Source organism: Electrophorus electricus, chromosome 22, assembly GCF_041902795.1.
Source record: "Electrophorus electricus isolate QZ-2024a chromosome 22, ASM4190279v1, whole genome shotgun sequence".
Classification (NCBI taxonomy): Eukaryota; Metazoa; Chordata; class Actinopteri; order Gymnotiformes; family Gymnotidae; genus Electrophorus; species Electrophorus electricus.
The window spans coordinates 6,491,451-6,511,384 of record NC_137518.1 but is presented as its reverse complement, the minus strand read 5'-3'; the positions used below and the strand labels follow the sequence as shown (position 1 = coordinate 6,511,384).

At 38.5% G+C, this 19,934-nt stretch overlaps 1 protein-coding gene across 2 annotated transcripts in view; it reads left to right on the top strand.

Moving 5' to 3' along the window:
• slc6a11b (solute carrier family 6 member 11b) overlaps nucleotides 1–19,934 on the top strand; it is a 22,216-nt gene extending 2,282 nt beyond the window's left edge. For both annotated transcript variants that reach the window (XM_027020350.3, XM_027020351.3), the window contains exons 5-15: nucleotides 2,016–2,097; nucleotides 3,008–3,140; nucleotides 5,812–5,946; nucleotides 10,609–10,712; nucleotides 11,116–11,240; nucleotides 14,435–14,547; nucleotides 15,127–15,264; nucleotides 16,250–16,352; nucleotides 16,788–16,888; nucleotides 17,094–17,264; nucleotides 18,247–19,934. In XM_027020350.3, coding sequence (XP_026876151.2) covers nucleotides 2,016–2,097; nucleotides 3,008–3,140; nucleotides 5,812–5,946; nucleotides 10,609–10,712; nucleotides 11,116–11,240; nucleotides 14,435–14,547; nucleotides 15,127–15,264; nucleotides 16,250–16,352; nucleotides 16,788–16,888; nucleotides 17,094–17,264; nucleotides 18,247–18,396 — 1,355 coding nt within the window. In that variant the 3' untranslated portion in view covers nucleotides 18,397–19,934. The remainder of the gene's footprint in view (nucleotides 1–2,015; nucleotides 2,098–3,007; nucleotides 3,141–5,811; nucleotides 5,947–10,608; nucleotides 10,713–11,115; nucleotides 11,241–14,434; nucleotides 14,548–15,126; nucleotides 15,265–16,249; nucleotides 16,353–16,787; nucleotides 16,889–17,093; nucleotides 17,265–18,246) is intronic.

Below are 19,934 nucleotides of genomic sequence, written 5' to 3'. Positions count from 1 at the left end.
CAGATGGCAAATGTATTTATTATGAACAGCAGTATAACATGAACAAAAATAAATACATACTATAAACAGAGAAATAAATCTAAAGTGCAGAAAATAAGTATGAGCATAAATAACTATAAAATATATATATATAGTTTCCAAAAAGGATGCTAATGTACTGATTATCAAGAATTTGAAATGTATCAGATGTACAGCTATGAGGATATGCAAATATACAGATTAGAGTGGGCCAGATGTACTCAAAATATACTGTGCGAGTATATTTATATGCTGAAGAATACAGATGTCACCTCAGTGTCCTGCATGTGCTGATGTACGGACAGTACATCAGTACTGTGCAAATGTACAAGGTATGAGACAGCTGGATATGAGAAAATATAGCAGTGATAGTAACAATAATTATAACCAGTGAGAGCAGTTGTTTAGAAGAACCTGATGAAAGTACTTGAGTTAGTGGAGAAATGAACTGTCCATAGACAAGGTAAGGATGGTGTTATACAGACAGGTAGTTACAGAAGCAGGCAGGAGGAGTCTGTTTTGGCCACTGTGTTCTACTGTCCACTGATTCCTTTTTGGAAGGGGTGTGTGGGTTTGCTCATGATGACTGACAGCCTGGCCAGCATTTGTCTCTCTAACACCCTTTCCGGCCCAATGACAAGCTACTGTTAGTGTCCTCAGACTACCTTGTTATAAATAACTAGTTTGATTTCTCTCTCTCTTTCTCTCTCCCAGAGGTCCTTCATCAGCTGTGCAAGTAAAGTACTTTGCTTGTACAACTGATAAAAGACCTCTGTTCAATGCATCACTGCATTTTTTAATATCTTTAATATATCTACATCTTTTACTAGAGTACATTGCAGTTATTCACCTGGAATTAGATTTATATATATATATATATATATATATATATATATATATATATATATATATATATATATATATATATATATATATATATAAAGAGAGAGAGACATCAGTGGCTAGTAGTGCTTTTAGTTATTAAAAAGGTTTTAGTTACCAAAAAGTTATTATTTATTATTGTTAAAATCTTTCTACTTAGTGCTGCTCACATGAGATGAAGAATCATATTGCTTTGTCGTCCTCGAGTGAACCAGTTTATGTTCCATAGAGGGGTCCCAAGACATTCAGTACAGAATCCCCGAAACATCCAGGCCACTAGGTGTCAGAATAATGGCTGTTTCATAACGTGAAGAAGAATCATTGCAGTTGCACTTTTAAATTATTGTTTGGATTCCAAAATGCAGATCAGTAGTCCTTAAAATGCAACTACAGTTCACAAAACAAAAGCAGTGTGTACTCTGCTGGCTAGTGGTTAGGCAGACATACAGCCCATTTACACAACGATATAAAAAGGCAATATGCTCCTGTATTAAACAATGTAACTTTTTACACTGGGTGTAAAAAGCGTGGGTGTGGGACAAGGCACCTTATTAGTAATGTTCGCGGCAAACGCAAAAATACGTAGCAAGCCATACAAAATTAAGCATTCTTGCTATATCGTACAAGCTATAATAAAACAGAAATCAACTAGCCTAGGCTAGATTTTTACTCAGCAACATTAATACGAACCTCGAAAAGGGTCTAGACTAGAGGTAACATTTTATTTTTTACTGGTTCATTATTTGAACATTTCGAAGGATAACCATGACAAAACTACTCAGAGCAAAAGCTGTTTTAAACTAAACCATGCGAAGAAAACGCACCATTACTGCGCAGTTACGATATGTTTTATTATCGTGTCACTGTGTCCCTAAACACACGGATTACCGGAGTGAGTCGTGTGCCCGGTGTGAGATAGCAATCCTTGCGGAGTAGCTGCGATTTGCCGGGCTCGCCACGGTGCTTGTGGTGTAAACAGAAACACGTAAAGTTACCCCAGATTGGACTGACTGCACACCACTGACATACACACACATACATATATATATTCGCAAATTATCCTTTTCTATATATGCCTACATAATGTGACGTAATCTTATGTAATTCTCTCTCAGAAAACTGTGTGGATTTCAACAATGCTAGCATTGCAAACCTCACCAATCCCTATGCCACCTCACCAGTCATGGAATTTTGGGAGTGAGTATATTTAAAATTCCTTCTGTAGAGCAATACCGAAAATAATTGTCAAAATAAAATGGCAAATGTCAGAAGTGGGTGACTATATATGCGGAAATAATGTTTATTTATACAATACTGTTTTCTAATAATCTCACACTCCTAGAGAAAGCCCTATTGCAAGACTATTAGCAACTTCCACTTACAATATATCTGGTGTCATCAGCATAAAAGCAAAGGGAGTTACAAAGCACAGAGACATGCAAGCTTGCCAGACAGTTTTTGGCACAGCACATCTGTTGAGCAATTGGCCACTGCTTACTATTCCATGCAACTACGTAACCTTTTTCACTGATAATTTGTCATTCTTTTTGCATTGCCGTTGTCAACAAGCATCAAAAGGGCACTCGCACAGCTAGAAATGGTATAGACACAAATTTGGCCCCACTCAATCTGTTTTTTAGCACAGTATTCCTGTATGGCTGCCAAGGCCATGCACAGGCTAGGCCTTAGCAGTCAGATGGCTCCTGCATGGTGGAAAACCCAGACTGAGTAGTCAGAACCTTAGTACTAGGAGGCACAGGAGCTGTCAGTTTGGCCACTGAATGGAGAGGTTGGTTCGATAGGGGCCTTGGATCTCACCCAAGGACATGTCAAAGATGATGAATGGCATCAGCATGGTTGGGACTGAAACAAAATCATGGCTTTTATTCACCTAGCATATGCTTCATCAAAATTAGATGAGCATTTTATTTTAACCAGAATCTTCACAGGCAAGTGGTGTGGTAATTGAAAAAAAAAAAAAAAGCCAACATAGGATGAACATGTTGGTTTAATTTTGATCCACCTAGTAAATGATAAAGCTATACACTTCTTTTCATATGTACCAGTAATATTAACACATCTTTGGATATTATATTTTTCTTTTCAGACGCCGTGTCCTTAGCATATCTGGTGGAATTGAACAGGTGGGGAAGCTTCGCTGGGAACTTGCTCTGTGTCTTCTTGTGGCTTGGATCATTTGTTATTTCTGCATATGGAAAGGCCCGAAGTCAACTGGCAAGGTACAAATGATTGTTATTGTTTGAAACCTGCCTTGTAATGGAATGGTGGTGTGTGAGGGGGAGAGAAAGAGATAAAAAGATATTAAATTAAACGGTGGGGACTTCAATCTCCATGCAGAGTAAATTATTAAACAAAACTGGAACTTGCATGGTTAAATGTATCACCTTGTGTCTGTTTGCTATTAGTTTGGAACTATTTCAGCATTCAACAAGTATTTACTTTCCTTTTCAACTCTTGTGATTTAAACCCAAGTGTATGTTTAGTTGGCTATATTCCAATTTAGGGTAATGAATGAATAATGATTAACCAATACCTAAAGCATAACACCAGGTAAAATCCAAACAACACACTTCTATTATAAAACTCTATTTCTTTAGCAAAAAACATGAATGCACGATCCCTGTGTCTGGAACAAACATACAAGTTTGGCCTTCCTCTCCCTTCACCTTGTACTCCTGATCCACTGCATTATGAGGGCTTTCATGCCTCTGCCAGTCGTCGAAACCCAGTCACTATAGCCTTCCTCTGCATGCTATTCTTTTAGCAGCCTTTAAGAATGTCTAACAGACTCAATGAGCTAGAAAGAAAGCGAGGAGAAAGGAAGAGGGATGTGTGGGGAAAAATAAATGGGTTCACATTGTACAGGTCCAGGAGAAAAGAGCTCGGCAGCGAGGCCTGTATCTCCTGAAGTGGCTTTTTGTTTGGCCATGAAGTAACGGGGAAGAATGCGTCTTCACGGTGAGGCTTTAGCAGCCAGTCCAAGATTGATTTCTGTATTCACTGAGGGGAAAGTAGAGCGTTCATGAGGAGCATGCAGAAGCTCTTCACTCCCCTCTTTCCTTCTGGAGGAATTATGGCGGCTAGTGCGAGGCCTTCTTCCCTCCGTTTGACGGCCATACAGAGTGAAGCATTCAGGGGGCTTTGCTAAGCTGTGCGCCACAGGCCTTTTGTGGCTGTTTGTGAACGCGGGCGATTCTCACATAAGCCAGCAGCAGATTTATGGCGTGGGGTTGACCTGTGAATTTGGGGGCTTAAATGTTCACCCTGGGGGAGAACTGGGAGAATGCCGGCATGTTTCAGAGGCTCATGGCGAGTTCAAGCATTGTCCTATTCATTCTTTGGGGGGGAGGAAACCCCACACGTGTATTTAGGAGCCAAGCAAAGGATTTGCTTAGTGCAGTGGCCATGGTTTTATACATGTAATCATATTATTAGTCTAATTGTAAAGGATATGAATTAAAAGGTGGGCAGGCTTTCCCAGTCTCATGCTGAGAGGTACATCTGGATTAAAGGATATTCCTTTTGCTTATGTGACAGCCTCCCGGCTTTCTGTTTCTTGTTCACACCTTGTGCATCCCATTCTTTCTTTTAATCTGGTGCACTCTTTACTTCTATGGTGCAAGAATAGTATTAACCCAAACTGATGCTACAATTAAATGTGCACTGGTCTAAACAGGATGTAGGAGGGATAGTTATTTGTTTGCACAAAACTTTAATGTTTCTTTAACAAGCAACCAAGATATTGTAAATGACGTAGATAATCAACATTGATTATGCACTTGTGTGGACAGTATACTTGTTAAATCGCAAAAATCATACTTCTTATCCTTCTTTTTGTGTAAAAGTAATCTAAAAGTACAGTAAATGGCCCAGGTCAAAGTGAAGGCACTGGTAATTGTAAGTTGCTTTGCCACAATTTTCCCACACTGCCAACACATCCCAGTTGGGCTTTTCTGGGAGGAAACAGGGCAGAAGGCTTTTTTGTTCAGACCCTGTCTTGTCCTCGCATGGTCTTGACTGAGCGCCAGTAGAACAAGAACCTAGTGCCGCCCCCAAGGGTGGTTTTGTTCATGAAACTGAAAGAGCTTCAATATGCTGAACTCATTTTCTGAGAACCTTGAATAGGTTTCTGCAGTAGCATTAGCTACCAAAGCTAGGAAACCCCAAGCCTAATGGCTCAGACATATATTTGAGCCCAAAACCATGACCCGATGTTCAGCCACTGCTTGTACAATGCCCTGTTTCACTCACAAGAATCAAATCCATTTGGCTCTTCAGAAGACAGAACTCTTGCAGTGGTTGGTGGAGACATGGCAATGATATAGACTATGAATATCATGTTGACAAGTTGCAACCTGGTAGCCACTTGGGCATTCTATTTCTGTCCTTTTTGTGCACAGACTTGTGAGAGACATGGTGCTGAGTGCTTTTTCCATTAAAACCTCTGGCTTCAAGCTGAACCTCTTCGCTTCCCCTGAGAATGAGTCTTTCAGTCAGCTCTCAATTAGGCTTTTCAGAACAGAACCTGTCTGCTTGGCATGATCTCAGAGAATTCCTTAACCCCTTCTTATCACCTCAAGAGCATGGCTCCCACCACTCATGCCCCCTCATTCATTTAAATCCCATTCACTAAAATTTGGTTGAAATTTTGTGAAAGAAACCCTCTCTCTGTATTAATTTGTTCCTTCATCCTTGTTTTATCTTGTAAAACATCCAACAAACCACTTCTTCCAGTTAATATGACATATATTAGAAAAATGTATTATATATGGTAAAAAGTGTTTTCTTTAAACATGAATGCTTATATCTATATTTTCATGAAACTGATCATTTCATAACTTTTCATTCATCTAAAAGTGCTGCAAATCAATCATCCCTTATCTTTTGCAGGTGGTATATGTCACTGCAACCTTCCCATATTTCATGCTGGTAATCCTGCTTATTCGAGGGATCACACTGCCTGGTGCAGCAGATGGGATTAAGTTCTACCTTTACCCTGACATCTCTCGGCTTTCGGACCCACAGGTAAAAACCATCCTCAGCCTACTTGCCTTTTTATCAGTGTGCTCCTAAGTGGCTTTGACATCCACTTCTGTGTTAAAATGTTCGAAGCAGTGGTGCCTTATACAGATATTTGCACTTGCAAAGTCCAGTAGATGCTCCTTTGCTACAGTTTTCACTGGTTTTCAATCCAACAGCTCCCTGGTTTACATCTAAGCAGGACCAGCAGTTTAAAATTATGTTGATTGTTGAAAGGTAGTACTTGGATCACTAGTACTTGGTAGTATTTTGACTATGGTGTTGCATTTGTTGTCACTGTACACTGAAAGGCCTGGGGATATTAGTAGGTATCCTTGCTTAGCAATGGTATTAGTCTTTGAGATAACTGATCCCTGCTTCAGAAGAAACTGATGACTCTAGAAAAACACAGAGGACAGACATCTTTAAGGTACAAGGACCATAGAAATGCCGCCAGTTATAGATACACAATAGTCCCTGAAAAATGTCCATTATTTACGTACAACTTCATGAAAAGCCATATTATAATTTCATATAATTTCCATTCATTTTTAATGGCATATCTTATTTCTTATAACTAACCATGTCTGCTGTCAGGCATGTAATAGGAACTGCCCAGGTTTTGTACAGAAGCATCTCTTAATAGCATCATGGTAACCACGCTCTGAGTCCAAACTGTATGAAGCTAGCTATTGCGCTAGCAAATCCTTTTTGATTGCTCTCAGTGGGCCCATCACATCAGAGACCACGCTCGCTAATCTGTTGAGATGGCGGCAAAAAATCAATGCGTTAAAGGCACTCAAAATGTTGTGTGCTCACAATGGTTAGCCATGATGAAACTCACTGCGTCAGTGCCAAGCTGCATTTTCTGTTAGAGACTGCTCATTTCACTAAATATCTACATGTACAGTCATAAAAGAAACAAATTGGATGCTTCATGGAGTGCCATAGAGATTTACCTTAACATTTGGTTAGAGACAGATTTGACCCTGCCTTGAAAAGTGATGCTCTCCAATAACATATTCTGGTAAATAGAGTACATGTTTTGGCCTGTTCCTGATAGTATTATTTTGTTTCTGAGAGGACTACATTTGCTGTCTAGCAAAAAATGAGATGCAGAGACTCAAGCCTTTAAGTCAGTGTGTCATTAGCAATTACAGTTTCACCACTACAGACAAACATAAGTGAGAGGGAGGTAAAATGCTGGTCAACATGCAGAAGGGAAAAGGGGGTGTCAGAAAAAGAAGGGTGGAGAGGACAGCCATTTGCATGGAAGTGTCCCGGACACCAATATTTAGGTTTCAATGCAAACAATAAGCAGTCTGTTCCTACCCTGTAAGGTCTGCTGTGCACCATCCATCAACTCTCCTTCCCACAGTATCCAATTCTCTTCGCCTGTCTTCTTGTTTCTCATTTAGAAATCTTGTGTTGGTATTGGATGCTGGGCCAGAGGGCAGTGGAATACCTTAGGGAAAATGACATTATGTTAGGCCAAACACAGTTATAATCTGGTTGGCATCAGCTGGAAGAGAACACACACACTGATTTGAGTGGAAAATGAAACAGATGTTAACAGATCTTGAAAATATTGTCTGTATCTCAGTTCTTCTTTAGCATGGCTTGTAGGCTCCAGCATGCTTGTGTCATTTGTTGCATAAAGTGTACTTACATAAAATGCACATGATCCCCAGTCCCATTAGCTGCTGGTAAATGTTCCTTTTGCTTTCTAGCATATACACAGCAGCGATTTCAATTTTGAAATGCTGTTGATGTAGCTGAATGTTATATTTTTGCACTCCTTTGCCAAATTGCTATGAAAACTTGATGCAAGGGTTTAATCTAGTGACTTCCAATTTAACTTGAAAGCAAAAAACAGTGGTGACATTGTAGCTTGTTTGCAGGAAGTGCCAGTGTAAGTAGCATGATTGCACTCATTTACACAGGATGCTCAGTTTAGTACCCCAAAAAGCTTCTTTTCTTAAGAAAAAGAAGGAAAACATTTCTTTCACTTCAGATCGCACCTGCGAACCCAAACAAAACATAACAAACCTGAAAATTAGGCACAACTTCAATAAGCAACTTCTACATAATGTAGCGTAATGCCCAAGTAAAGCCAAACTAGCACATCCACAGAGACCTAGTGTGAAACAGAAGGGATGTAAATGACTATCCCCATAGAATTGATGTTTTTGGAGGGAAGCTGCTCTGTGTTTGTGGGGTCAGAAGGGTTGCCCTGGTTACCCGCTGGAGGAAGCAAATACTGTGAGTTGTCAATTGTTTTCCCAGTAAAAGAGATTAGCGGCTCAATGGTTATGTGAGGGCATTTTAAAGAGGTACTGGCATATTTGCCATCGACGGACAAACTATGGCCAACTTTTTACACCCTCCTCACACAGGAGCATAATCACTTAATTCAAGGCATGTCAACTCTGCATATGGCATTTCAAAGGATATGATGCACATTTCAAAATATCCTATGAATTTGCCAAGCAGTGTTGCATTCAATGCTTGTCAGTGTACACTTACATACACGCAGTAATCTCGTTATTGTTAGGCACCAGAAAAAGCTTCAATTGTGTTTACATGTGTTTTTAATAAAGCACTTCCTTCAGTAACTCAGTCTTATGTGACTCATTTGATAGGCAGGTTAAGGTGAGAGGAAGTGTGTACATTTTACTCTTTGTCTCATAGCGGCAACATTTATACAGCTGCCCTATTAAAATGTTGAGTTAACATATATTTTAGCCTTTTTTCAAAAATGTCTCCATTCCTCTTTTTGAGCCTGTTCAAATTGACATTATACACTGCCTGTCCAAAAAAAAAAGGTCACACACACTAATATTTCGTTGGACTACCTTTAGCTTTGATTATGGTATGCATTCGCTGTGGCATCGTTTCCACAAGCTTCTGCAATGTCATAACATTTATTTCTGTCCAGAGTTGCATTAATTTTTCCCCAAGATCTTGTATTGATGATGGAATATTTGGACCACTGCGCAAAGTCTTCTCCAGCACATCCCAAAGATTCTCAATGGGGTTCAGGTCTGGACTCTGTGGTGGCCAATCCATGTGTGAAAACGATCTCTCATGCTCCCTGAACCACTCTTTCACAATTATAGCCCGATGAATCATGGCATTGTCATCTTGGAATATGCTCGTGCCATCAGGGAAGAAAAAATACATTGATGGAATAACCTGGTTGTTCAGTATATTCAGCTGACCTCATTCTTTGGGCACATAACAGTGCTGAATCTAGACTTGACCAACTGCAGCAACCCCAGATCATAGCACTGCCCCCAAAGGCTTGTATGGTAGGCACTAGGCATGATCGGTGCGTCACTTCAGCCGCCTCTCTTCTTACCCTGATGTGCCCATCACTCTGGAACAGGGTAAATCTGGACTCATCAGACCACATGACCTTCTTCCATTGCTCCAGAGTCCAATCTTTATGCTCCTTAGCAATTTGAAGCCATTTTTGCCAGTTAGCCTCACTGACAAGTGGTTTTCTTTAGGCTAGACAGATGTTTAGTCCCAGTCCCTTGAGTTCCCTTCGCATTGTGCGTCTGGAAATGCTCATACTTTCACTGTTAAACATATCCCCGAGTTCTGCTGTTGTTTTTCTATGATTTGATTTCACCACATGTTTAAGTGATCGCCTATCACGATAATTCAAGATTTTTTCTGACATTCCTTCCTCAAAGATGATGTTTCCCCACTGTCCTTCCACTTTTTAATAATGCGTTGGACAGTTCTTAACCCAATTTTAGTAGTTTCAGCAATCTCCTTAGATGTTTTCTCTGCTTGATATATATGCCAATAATTTGACCCTTCTGAAACAGATTCACATCTTTTCCATGACCACAGGATGTCTTTTGACATGGTTGTTTAACAAATGAGAAGCTACTCACGGCATCGGTTAGGGTTAAATAACTTGTTGCCAGCTGAAACAGTCACCCATGCAGTAATTATCCAATGGGAGGCTCTTACCCATTTACTTAGTTAAATCCAGGTGGTGATCTTTTTTGGCCAGGAAGTGTATTTAGAATTTAATTTCTCTTACCATGCTGAACTGTGTTTATATACTGAAACAGTTGTTTCTGGATCAGATATATGTGGTGCAAATCTCTAAATCTCTAAACATTCTAGTGAATGCACAGAGTCAAAACAGTCTATCAATGTGAATAGATTGAAAGACTAACGAAAAATCTAGAACTGTTTATAAAGTTAATCTTACATAGATTTTGACCTTAAAACAGTTGCAATAACATGAGAATTATCTTAATCTATCCGTAACAGTTTCTAACAGATTAAACACACTGATTATCTCTAAAAATACTGCATCCCATTTATCAAAACTACTTAATACATTTTTATAATAGTAGTAATAATAATAATAATAATATTAATAATAATAATAATAATTATTATTATTATTATTAGTAGTAGTAGTAGTAGTAGTAGTAGTAGTAGTAACAGTAGTAGTAGCAGTAGTGGTAGTGATAGTACTGTTCTGGTTTCTGGTGTTAAGCATAAAATCTTAAAGTGTACAATTGGCCAAAATTATAAAAATAAGATATATTTATGCAAGCAGTAATCATTTTTGTAAATAATTTCCAAAGATCAGACTAGCATGTAAAGTAATATCATAATATCTTTATTCTCTCATAGGTGTGGGTGGATGCTGGAACTCAGATCTTTTTTTCCTATGCCATCTGTCTGGGTTGTCTGACTGCTCTTGGTAGTTACAACAGCTACAACAATAACTGCTACAGGTGGGCTTTGTGTTTGGTAAAACTGGCTATGTGGACATGACACATGATGGTGGCACCAAAGGTGGCACCAAATAGTGTCCAGAGAAATCTAAAGAACATTTTAATTTGAGAGACATAAATTATGTTAAGCACACTGATTTAGTAGCTGCACATGTGTGAGGGAGCCATTGCAAAGACTAATTAAAAGACTGTCAAAACAAAATTCAGAATTCTTGATTTTTGACAATTTTCCAAGTCACACCCCTAGGATATAAGGTAGACTGTAAATCACACACACTCCCACACACACACACGGAGAAGGTCTGTGTGAAACTACAGGGAGGACCCGGTTGTACATATTCCAGTAATGTAAGCAGTTCTTAGTGTTTTGCAGCTCATGTTGAATCCTCTGTCCTTGTTATAGGGATTGCATCATGCTGTGCTGCTTGAACAGTGGCACAAGCTTCGTAGCAGGCTTTGCAATCTTCTCTGTCTTGGGATTCATGGCCTATGAACAGAATGTGCCGATCGAGGTTGTGGCAGAGTCGGGTGAGTGGGAGCGTGTGTGTGTATGTGTGGGTGTGTATCATTTTACTGACTACTGGCATCATAATGCATTGTGTCTGATAGAAGGCCTGCTGTATACTTGATATGTGTACAAAACACTTTCTTATTGTATGATTTACATTACTTATTTACTATGTTATTTACCACACAGATGAATCAGTGCATTTGAGGGACCCCATTTGGCTTTCAAAAATCATTTATTTATAGGTGTGCAATGGTTGTATTTGTGTTACATATGTAAGACTAACATACGACACTGTTACTGTTCCACAAATAAAAAAGTAGAATATGAAGGGCTGGGGATGTATACAAAACACTGTTATTTTAAAAGAGAAGAAATCACGTTTAGTTCATGCTGATTACAATAACCATGCAACACACTATGTGAAACCACCATATAAAACATGTAAACTTGGACCATATTTAAAAAGTCTGGACCATCTTTAAAATGCAGAATTATAACATCTAAAGCATTAAATATTACATAGATTCAGTACAAAACATAAGTAACACATGTTACGTGTAAATATTCAAATGTTGACATTTAAAATGGTCTGAGAACCTATGCTTCAGATATCACTAATCTCGTGAGATTCAATTGCAAAGCTATTCTGGAAGTGTTCCTGTGGTAACTTGCTTAACATCACCCACACAGTGTCCATGTTAGGACTTTATATAACTTTTTTTGGGGGGGGGGGGGAAGGTGATATTATAGTGAAGGAGCTATATGGGACTGGCATGCATTCAATTAAATTCAGTTGTATTTTGAAAATACACATTGCCATAAAACAGCTTTACAAAAATCCAGAGAGCCACTACCAGGGTGAAGTTTGGTAGGAAATACTCCCTGAGATGGTATGAGGAAAAAATATTGAGACTCAAAAAACCCCATCCTCCTCTGGGGAGCACTGAACAGTTAGCATTAACTGGATCACACAGAGGAAAGACCCATGAACTTTGGGTAACAACAATGTCAGTCTGAGATATGGCTTTGAATGGAAATAGCCAGCAGAGCACAGGTTGCATCTTCCTTTGTGTAGAATTAAAAATTAATTAGAATTAAACTGTTGAGAGGTGCTGAGGCTACCCTTTTAGCCCCAACCTTGAACCTTGTGCTTTAATACTGTAATACTGGCATGGTTCCAGGGCTGGTATTTGGTTCACATGTTCACATAATTTCCTCTCAGTCTCACTCTTCGGGAGCTTGCTCTGCTTCTCATGGCACAGATTGATTTTGGTGACAGAAATCAGTCCATGTTTGCTTGGACAACAGTCTCTAGGGAAGCTGACACCCGAAGACAAAAGATCCATGTTAGAGACTGTGCTTTAGCAGCTTCGCTGAATGCACTAGTCGGCATATCCCAAAAGGATCATAGTGTTAAGATCATCTTCAGTGAGAGAGGATGTGTTCAGTGTTATACTTGCTCTACCATTTAACCATTATATTTGCATCCAAATGCTTTTGTTGGAACTTGTTCTGCTAGTCTGTTCAAAATGGCAAAATTTATTTGAGCAGTGGATTCTCCTCTGACAGCAAAAATGATGTTGAAGGAGGTCCTCAGACAAGAAAAGCCAGTCAGACTCAACACAGCAGAAGCTCACTCTTGTCATTCACCTCCAGATCCATTGTGAGCTCACTAATCCAGCATGATTGTAGAACCTCCATGATCTTAATATCCTGTTCTTCTCTTTTTTGTACCTGGGCAGAAATGGGTTCAGTGAACTCATGACATCAGCCACAGTGTTCTATAGAGATTTTTTAAATTGCAAAAAATGTACTGGAGATCCGGCTTACAATGGTATTTACTTTGTTGTTTTTTCTTTTCTAATTTAATACCTTTTGACCTAAAATCAGGGAGTCCTTTATCTGTTTCTCCCATGAGCCCATTCAAAATTTATTCATCTCTTTATTTCAAGCAGAATTCTCCCCAAATAACAGTCTACTAGGGTTGTTTGGCAAAAGGTTTCTTATCAGTAGAATCCACTCATAAAATCAGAGAAACTACACAAAGAGCCTTTTGAAAGATGTTTTGTAAAGAACATAGCAATGGTTCTGCCTCTCATTAAGTATGGGCATGAGAAAGTATGGTGGCAAGGCACCTGTAGATCTCAAAGATCTAATGTTTGAGTCTTGTATGTACTGTGAAGGACCTAGAACCTGCAACTTTAGGCTTTGAGTTAGAGGCCTATGAATCAACCTATTATGTCAGAGCACATTCCAAACATGGTTAGATTAATCGGGTGATAATTAAACTGCTTGTTTCTAAGCCAGAAATGTGAAACACTAAAGATGTATGTAATTATAATTTAACAGACAGTTCAGTCTTTTTAATGAAGTCTCTGTGATATATCTAGGTAGACAGAGGATATCCTAACAAGGCCATTCATTCTGACAGGAACAACCACTGAAACCAATCCTGTGTTGGCTTCACGCTTTTTTCATTGCTATTGGCACTACTAGAGAGGGCTAACTAAACTAAACTAACAATTCTTATGTGCTGATTGATCGATATCTTACTTAAGTGAAAATGAGATTTTCTGTATTCCTGGCTCTGTAGAACCTTGTTTCAGCTATAAGCAGCATTAAACTTCCTCTTGCATATTTACTGACATTAATTGCTTAGTGTCCTTCATTCTGTTCAGAACAACTATATCTTGGATGTCAGCTGAGCTGTGCAGTGATGTTTATTTATGAGCATGTAAAAATAATAATTCTCTGTATTGAAATCCACACAAACCTTTTATTTTCTTCAAACTGAATCCTTATCGAATCTATAAATTAATTTTTCCTTCAGACTGGGATTTGAACCTGTGAAAAGCCTTAAATGTACATCCTAATACATACAGTACTTTAATTCACCTTTCAACAATGCTTTAGCTGTATAGACTGTAGGCTAGCATGCTAATATCTGATGAGCTTGGATAGTAACACATTTTTTATATAGCTACTGATGGTAACATTTGGTTCTTTATATTTACTGACATTAATTTTTGGAAAATTTGTTTCCTTTGGCTTATAAAACTGAGACTTTCCTCCCCTATAATTGTGTGTGTGTGTGTGTGTGTGTGTGTGTGTGTGTGTGTGTGTGTGTGTGTGTGTAAATAAATATTTATTATCTTGCTTTTTAAAGTTCATTTTTGGATATTCCTTGTAATACACTGGGTGTAAATTTCAGGCCCTGGTCTTGCGTTCATTGCATACCCTAAAGCTGTGACCATGATGCCTTGGTCTCCATTGTGGGCCTGCCTCTTCTTCATGATGCTCATCTTTCTGGGGCTGGACAGTCAGGTGAGGTATCACTTTGCCCTCCAATTTGCAGTCTGACTGTCACTTAACAATTATGCACCATATTTACAGAATTTCTTATTTCAGTTTCTTGACCTTGACAGAGCATGCCGTATGTTATTTTATGACACAAATGACATATTTAATGATGTAACCTGTATATTATATAATATAAATTTGCCAGCAAGGCCAACTGGATGGCATGTTCTAAATGTAACACATGGACAGTAGGAAAGACATGACGCAAACATATCACAGTATGATCTTATTCTGAGATATCAAATTAATAACCCTGAGATTATACTGTATCTTAGATCTTAAGGGGCGCACATGTCTTTGAATACATCTGAATTGTATTGCATACCTTAACCACTACACACACACTGCCTGGTGGCAATGATGTTTTGTTCAAGCAGCACATTTTAGTGTTTCGTGCTTACTCTGTGCTTAAACACAAGCACACACCAAAATATGGATTTTTGTTTTTTACATGGTAAAAAGGTATCTGCATGCAAACACAATTTAATGATGCACTTGTACTTATATACCAAACTGCATGATTACCATTCTTTCTGTCTGTAGTTTGTGTGTGTGGAGAGCCTTGTGACTGCAGTGGTGGACATGTACCCAAAAACCTTCAGAGTGGGCTATCGCCGAGAAATTCTCATCTTAGGAATGTCTGTGGCTTCGTTTATAATGGGTCTAACCATGTTGACAGAGGTAATAATTCTTTTTAAAAAATAAGGCTTTGACGACAAGGCTCTCTGTCACTGATGGCAAGGCTCTCCTTACTCTTGCTTTCTATGACTTCCATCATGACCTACAACTTTGATGACTGGCCTCTCACACAGTCTTCTACAAGCTATGCTTTTTATTTCAGTTAAGATCTGTCACCCATAATGCAGCTCATGAAATAATCATCAAGTCCCTTGATGAAACAAATTAGGTATGTCAGTCATTGAGGAAATTGCTGCTGTCAAGGGCAGGGGGTGAAGAGAGGTGTTCAAATAAGTATAGAGCTTTTACTCAAAGGACTGACTCATAAAATTCCCTGAAGATATATTTGAATACATTTCAGTATGTCAGTACAGAGAGATAATCACTCTTCACCCAAAGCATATATTAGCCCTGATTCACTTTCGAATCTGACAATGAAGAAAAGTGGGAAGAAATCTGGTACAATTTTTAATTAAAACCCAAGAGGATTTGCTGTTGCTGCACTGTGTTACTTACTCTGTGCTTTTAAGGCTGAGTCCAAAAATAGAGTTGGATGCAGCAGGAGCTCTCTGTCTGAAGCATGTGCAGTCAGATGGATGTTTCGCTGTGATAAAACCTCACATGGCTTCAACTGTAAAATAGATGATACTTCTAGAGGTGTTTAGGGCTGAAGGGTAAAAATGATCTGCCACTATAGTGAGGTAGCAGGGGTGTTTCTGTCTTTAAATTAAAGGCATAGCTCTTTAACATGATGGCAAAACTCTTAACACATATTGTTTAGGTATAATGTTATCTAAAAGTTCATTTTAAAATCTGTTTACCCAAGCTACCACTTTTAAGAAGTTAAACTTAGAGAATTGTTTAAGCTGATGAGCAACACTGCTGACTGCACACAGATGACCATGGAGTGCTTTAAGAGATATAAGTGCATGATGTAGAAACCTTTTTTCTCTGTAATTTGCCCAATAGCATTTTCTTTCTCTACTAGGGTGGAATGTATGTGTTCCAGTTGTTTGACTACTATGCTGCTAGTGGTATGTGTTTGCTGTTTGTGGCCATCTTTGAGTCCATCTGCATTGGCTGGATCTATGGTAAGGTGTTTTTCTGCTTTATTTACATATGCATTCATTTCTATACTTTATCTTTCATACTGTAGTCACTATATAAACAGTATATATAACATATGTAATCATTCTGTGTTTGAAAAAGGCAGTACCTTATGTATTCAACCCCTTAACCAATTATTAACTATAAAAGGACAATAGAGTCATATTTACACTGTGAAGCCATATTTTTGCTGCTCCTATGCCACCTGCTGGAATGTATCATGTATTGCATATAATAATACATTTCAGCAGAACTGACAGTTCAAGGATAAATATACTCTGTGGAGTTTGAATAAGAGTTTCAGATTGTATAAGATGCTTTTTTGCATATGCAAGGAACCACCAGTCTTAGAAAGGGATCTGAATGGTTTGATCAAAATATGGAGCTTTGCCTGATTACAAATACTTGTAATACTTTAGGCAGTGACAAGTTTTATTTGAACATTGAGGACATGATTGGTTACAAGCCCATATTTTTCATCAAGTGGTGTTGGAAGCTCCTTACCCCCGGCATCTGTACTGTGAGTTTAAGACTAACCAAGACCTATTTTTCAGATTGTCATTGTTTTGTTTTTAATTTTTTACACAATTACTTGTCTTTGCATATGCTTATATTATACAGGCCTTGTGCTATTAGAGAAAATGAATGTAACAAAAATATTAAAGATTGCAGTGATTGTCTAGGTCATATGGCTCTGGGATAACTGTGTCATCTTGCTCTTTTAGGGGATATTCCTCTTCTTCTTGATCAAGTACAAGCCTCTGAAATATAACAATGTGTACACATATCCAGACTGGGGCTATGGTATTGGGTGGACGATGGCCTTATCCTCGATGATCTGTATCCCTCTGGGTATTGCAGTCCAGATATGGAAAGCAGAAGGAACCATTTTGGAGGTAATTTTTTTCTGGAGGCCTTTTTTTCTCTCCAACCAACATTTATGAGTTTTTTTCTTCTCACTGGATCTATTAAATCCATTAAATAACATTACTCTAGATTATATGTGTGCGTGTTAGAGCTATTTAGCTTGGTCAACAGCACAGGCATAAATTACCTTGATTAAAGAAATACTTCCACCCAAAATGCTAATGCAGCATTTGCTATGATTTCTGAAATCATAGCAAATATAGTTGCTATATAATGGAGATATTTATCTGTATATACATAAAATTATGCTGCGCTTGCAAGCAGTTTTGATTTTCACTTAGTAAGTTATGCTATAACTATGTTTGCGTTTTTGTGTATTTTCAATAATTATGCGTACCTTTCTGCACTTTATGTCAAGGAAATGCAAAACTATTATTTGATACTGATTTTGTATGTGACTGTATTTTCCTATGGTCTCAATTCTACTGACATGTTTACTGAGGAAATGCCATTTATGTGCCCTTTGCTCACCTAGTAGCACTTCTAAAGTTTAGAGTAATGGGTTTTGGCATCATATTTGACAGTGTCAACCACACACATAAACTACTTTGAGAAAACTATATCTTGTGGTGCCATTACAAACTGAAGATGGAAGTTGCTGCAGCACCTCAGAGTGCAGTGCAGAGCAGATGTCACACTGTGTCTGTGTAACTCAGACTTTGCCCTCGACTGTCCCTGTTGTGCCATGACTCGTTGGTTAAGCAAGCTTCAAGAAGCATGCAGAGTTCCCTGGTTGTTGGTGGTGCAGTATCCAACCAGTCTTAGTGTACCAGGACCGATTTTTGCTCAAAAATTGTGAATTTCATTAGAGGTAATAGCCTCATCTATATAACTTCTGCAAAGGTCCTGATTAACAGTGAGGGTTTGTGACACAAGTGTGCATAGTTTGAAACACGCAACATTCACTGTTTATAAATGGCCTTTCGCCATCGGATTTGTTCATGATTGCAGAGAATCAAGAAGCTGACCACCCCTAGCCCCGATCTGAGGATGAGGGGGCAGCTCGGTGCCAAGAGTCCCTATGCTATAAATGATGGTGATGCCAAATTGAAGTCTGATGGCAAGATCTCCACCATTACAGAGAAGGAGACACATTTCTAAACCAGTACCTACCAAGACACGTCCATGACCACCAAGAAAGAAAAGAAAAATGAACTTAATGTTTGCCTTTATTTTTGGAGAGAGAAAATTATCATATTCTTAGTCTTGCCCTTTTGCACAAATGATTAACACATCCATCACATTAACATCATCACTTAAAATATGTTTTATTTTGGAATATATATTGAAATTTAGGCTGTTAAAGGTGATCTTGTACTTTGTTGCTGTTTGTGATACTAGCGATTACTGTACTTAGACTGAAGCCAAGGTAAAATGTACTGTAAAATGTTTCTGCATTTTGTTTCTTGGCAACAGCATTATTTTGTAGAGAATGTTTCTAATGTGTAGGAGAACCACTTTGGACCATTCCAAATTTTACAGGTATGCTAGTGGAAGATGCTTGATTTAATGAGGCCAAGAGTGGGTGAATATTAACCCTGGTTATGGTATGCTCCTCTGTCCTTTGGCTAGCACTGCCTCGCAGGGCGAGCGTGACTCAGCAAACCCATTATCCATGGTGTTGTCTTATATGGCACGGGGTTTGCCGCCATTTCACAGCGATTAAACTGAGTTTAATCGAAGGTGACAGACGAAACGCAGATCATCACTTTTGCTTTTTGGTCTTATTTGGTTGTACAGAGAGCCATTTTCACACTCACATGCGTTGTCCTTTTGCTGTTATTTTGTAGTGGTGACTTCACACATTTGCAGTGTTATAACAGCAGTCCACAGATAAGCTTGTGGCCCAGGGATGGTGGTAGAGTTTTGTTTTTTCCTTTAAGTGCCAATAAAGGTCAGGGCCTTAAGACAGGGAACAGCCATGTGTAGGAGGAATGTAACTGGAATATGCAGTAGATGGGATTAAACCATACTTTACTGAACTGGCTACCACTAGCAGCTTTGATACAAAAATAATTTACTACTTTTTGTTTACCCTATACCATCTTTATTGAGGAACTGGAGGGTAAAACTGCACTGTTTACCATTAGACTGACAAAACATAGTAAATAGAATTACATGATACGTACATGATTGTTAATGCATCTAGTTTATTTTTCCTCATTTTGCAGACTAATACCAGAGTAATCCCAGTGTTGTTTAATTGAGGGAAGCAGGATATAATTATGTCATGGCACCCAGTCTGGGACCCAGCAGTCTAAACACTGTACAAGGACTTTTATCCAGTTGTTTTGGATCCACTGTGAGCCCTGTGCCCATGCGTGTGATTTTTGGTATGGTCTATTTCATCATGATATTGTCACCTCAGTTTGTGCAAGTAAAAGTAAAGTTTTTACATTTTAATAGCCAGTTAACTTTTGAGATTGATGTATATTTTTACATCTGGTTAGTTTTTGAGATGAACAAAAAAAAACCCATGTTTCTCAGAAGACTTTTGATATGTCATTCAACATTGTGATCTTATAAAGTTTTAGAGCTATAATGCAAATGTTATACGTGTTGTTTACACAGATTTTGGTATCCACAGGACATAAGAATGATCTGCTTACTCATTTTTAAAAATAAAATTTAAAAAGAAA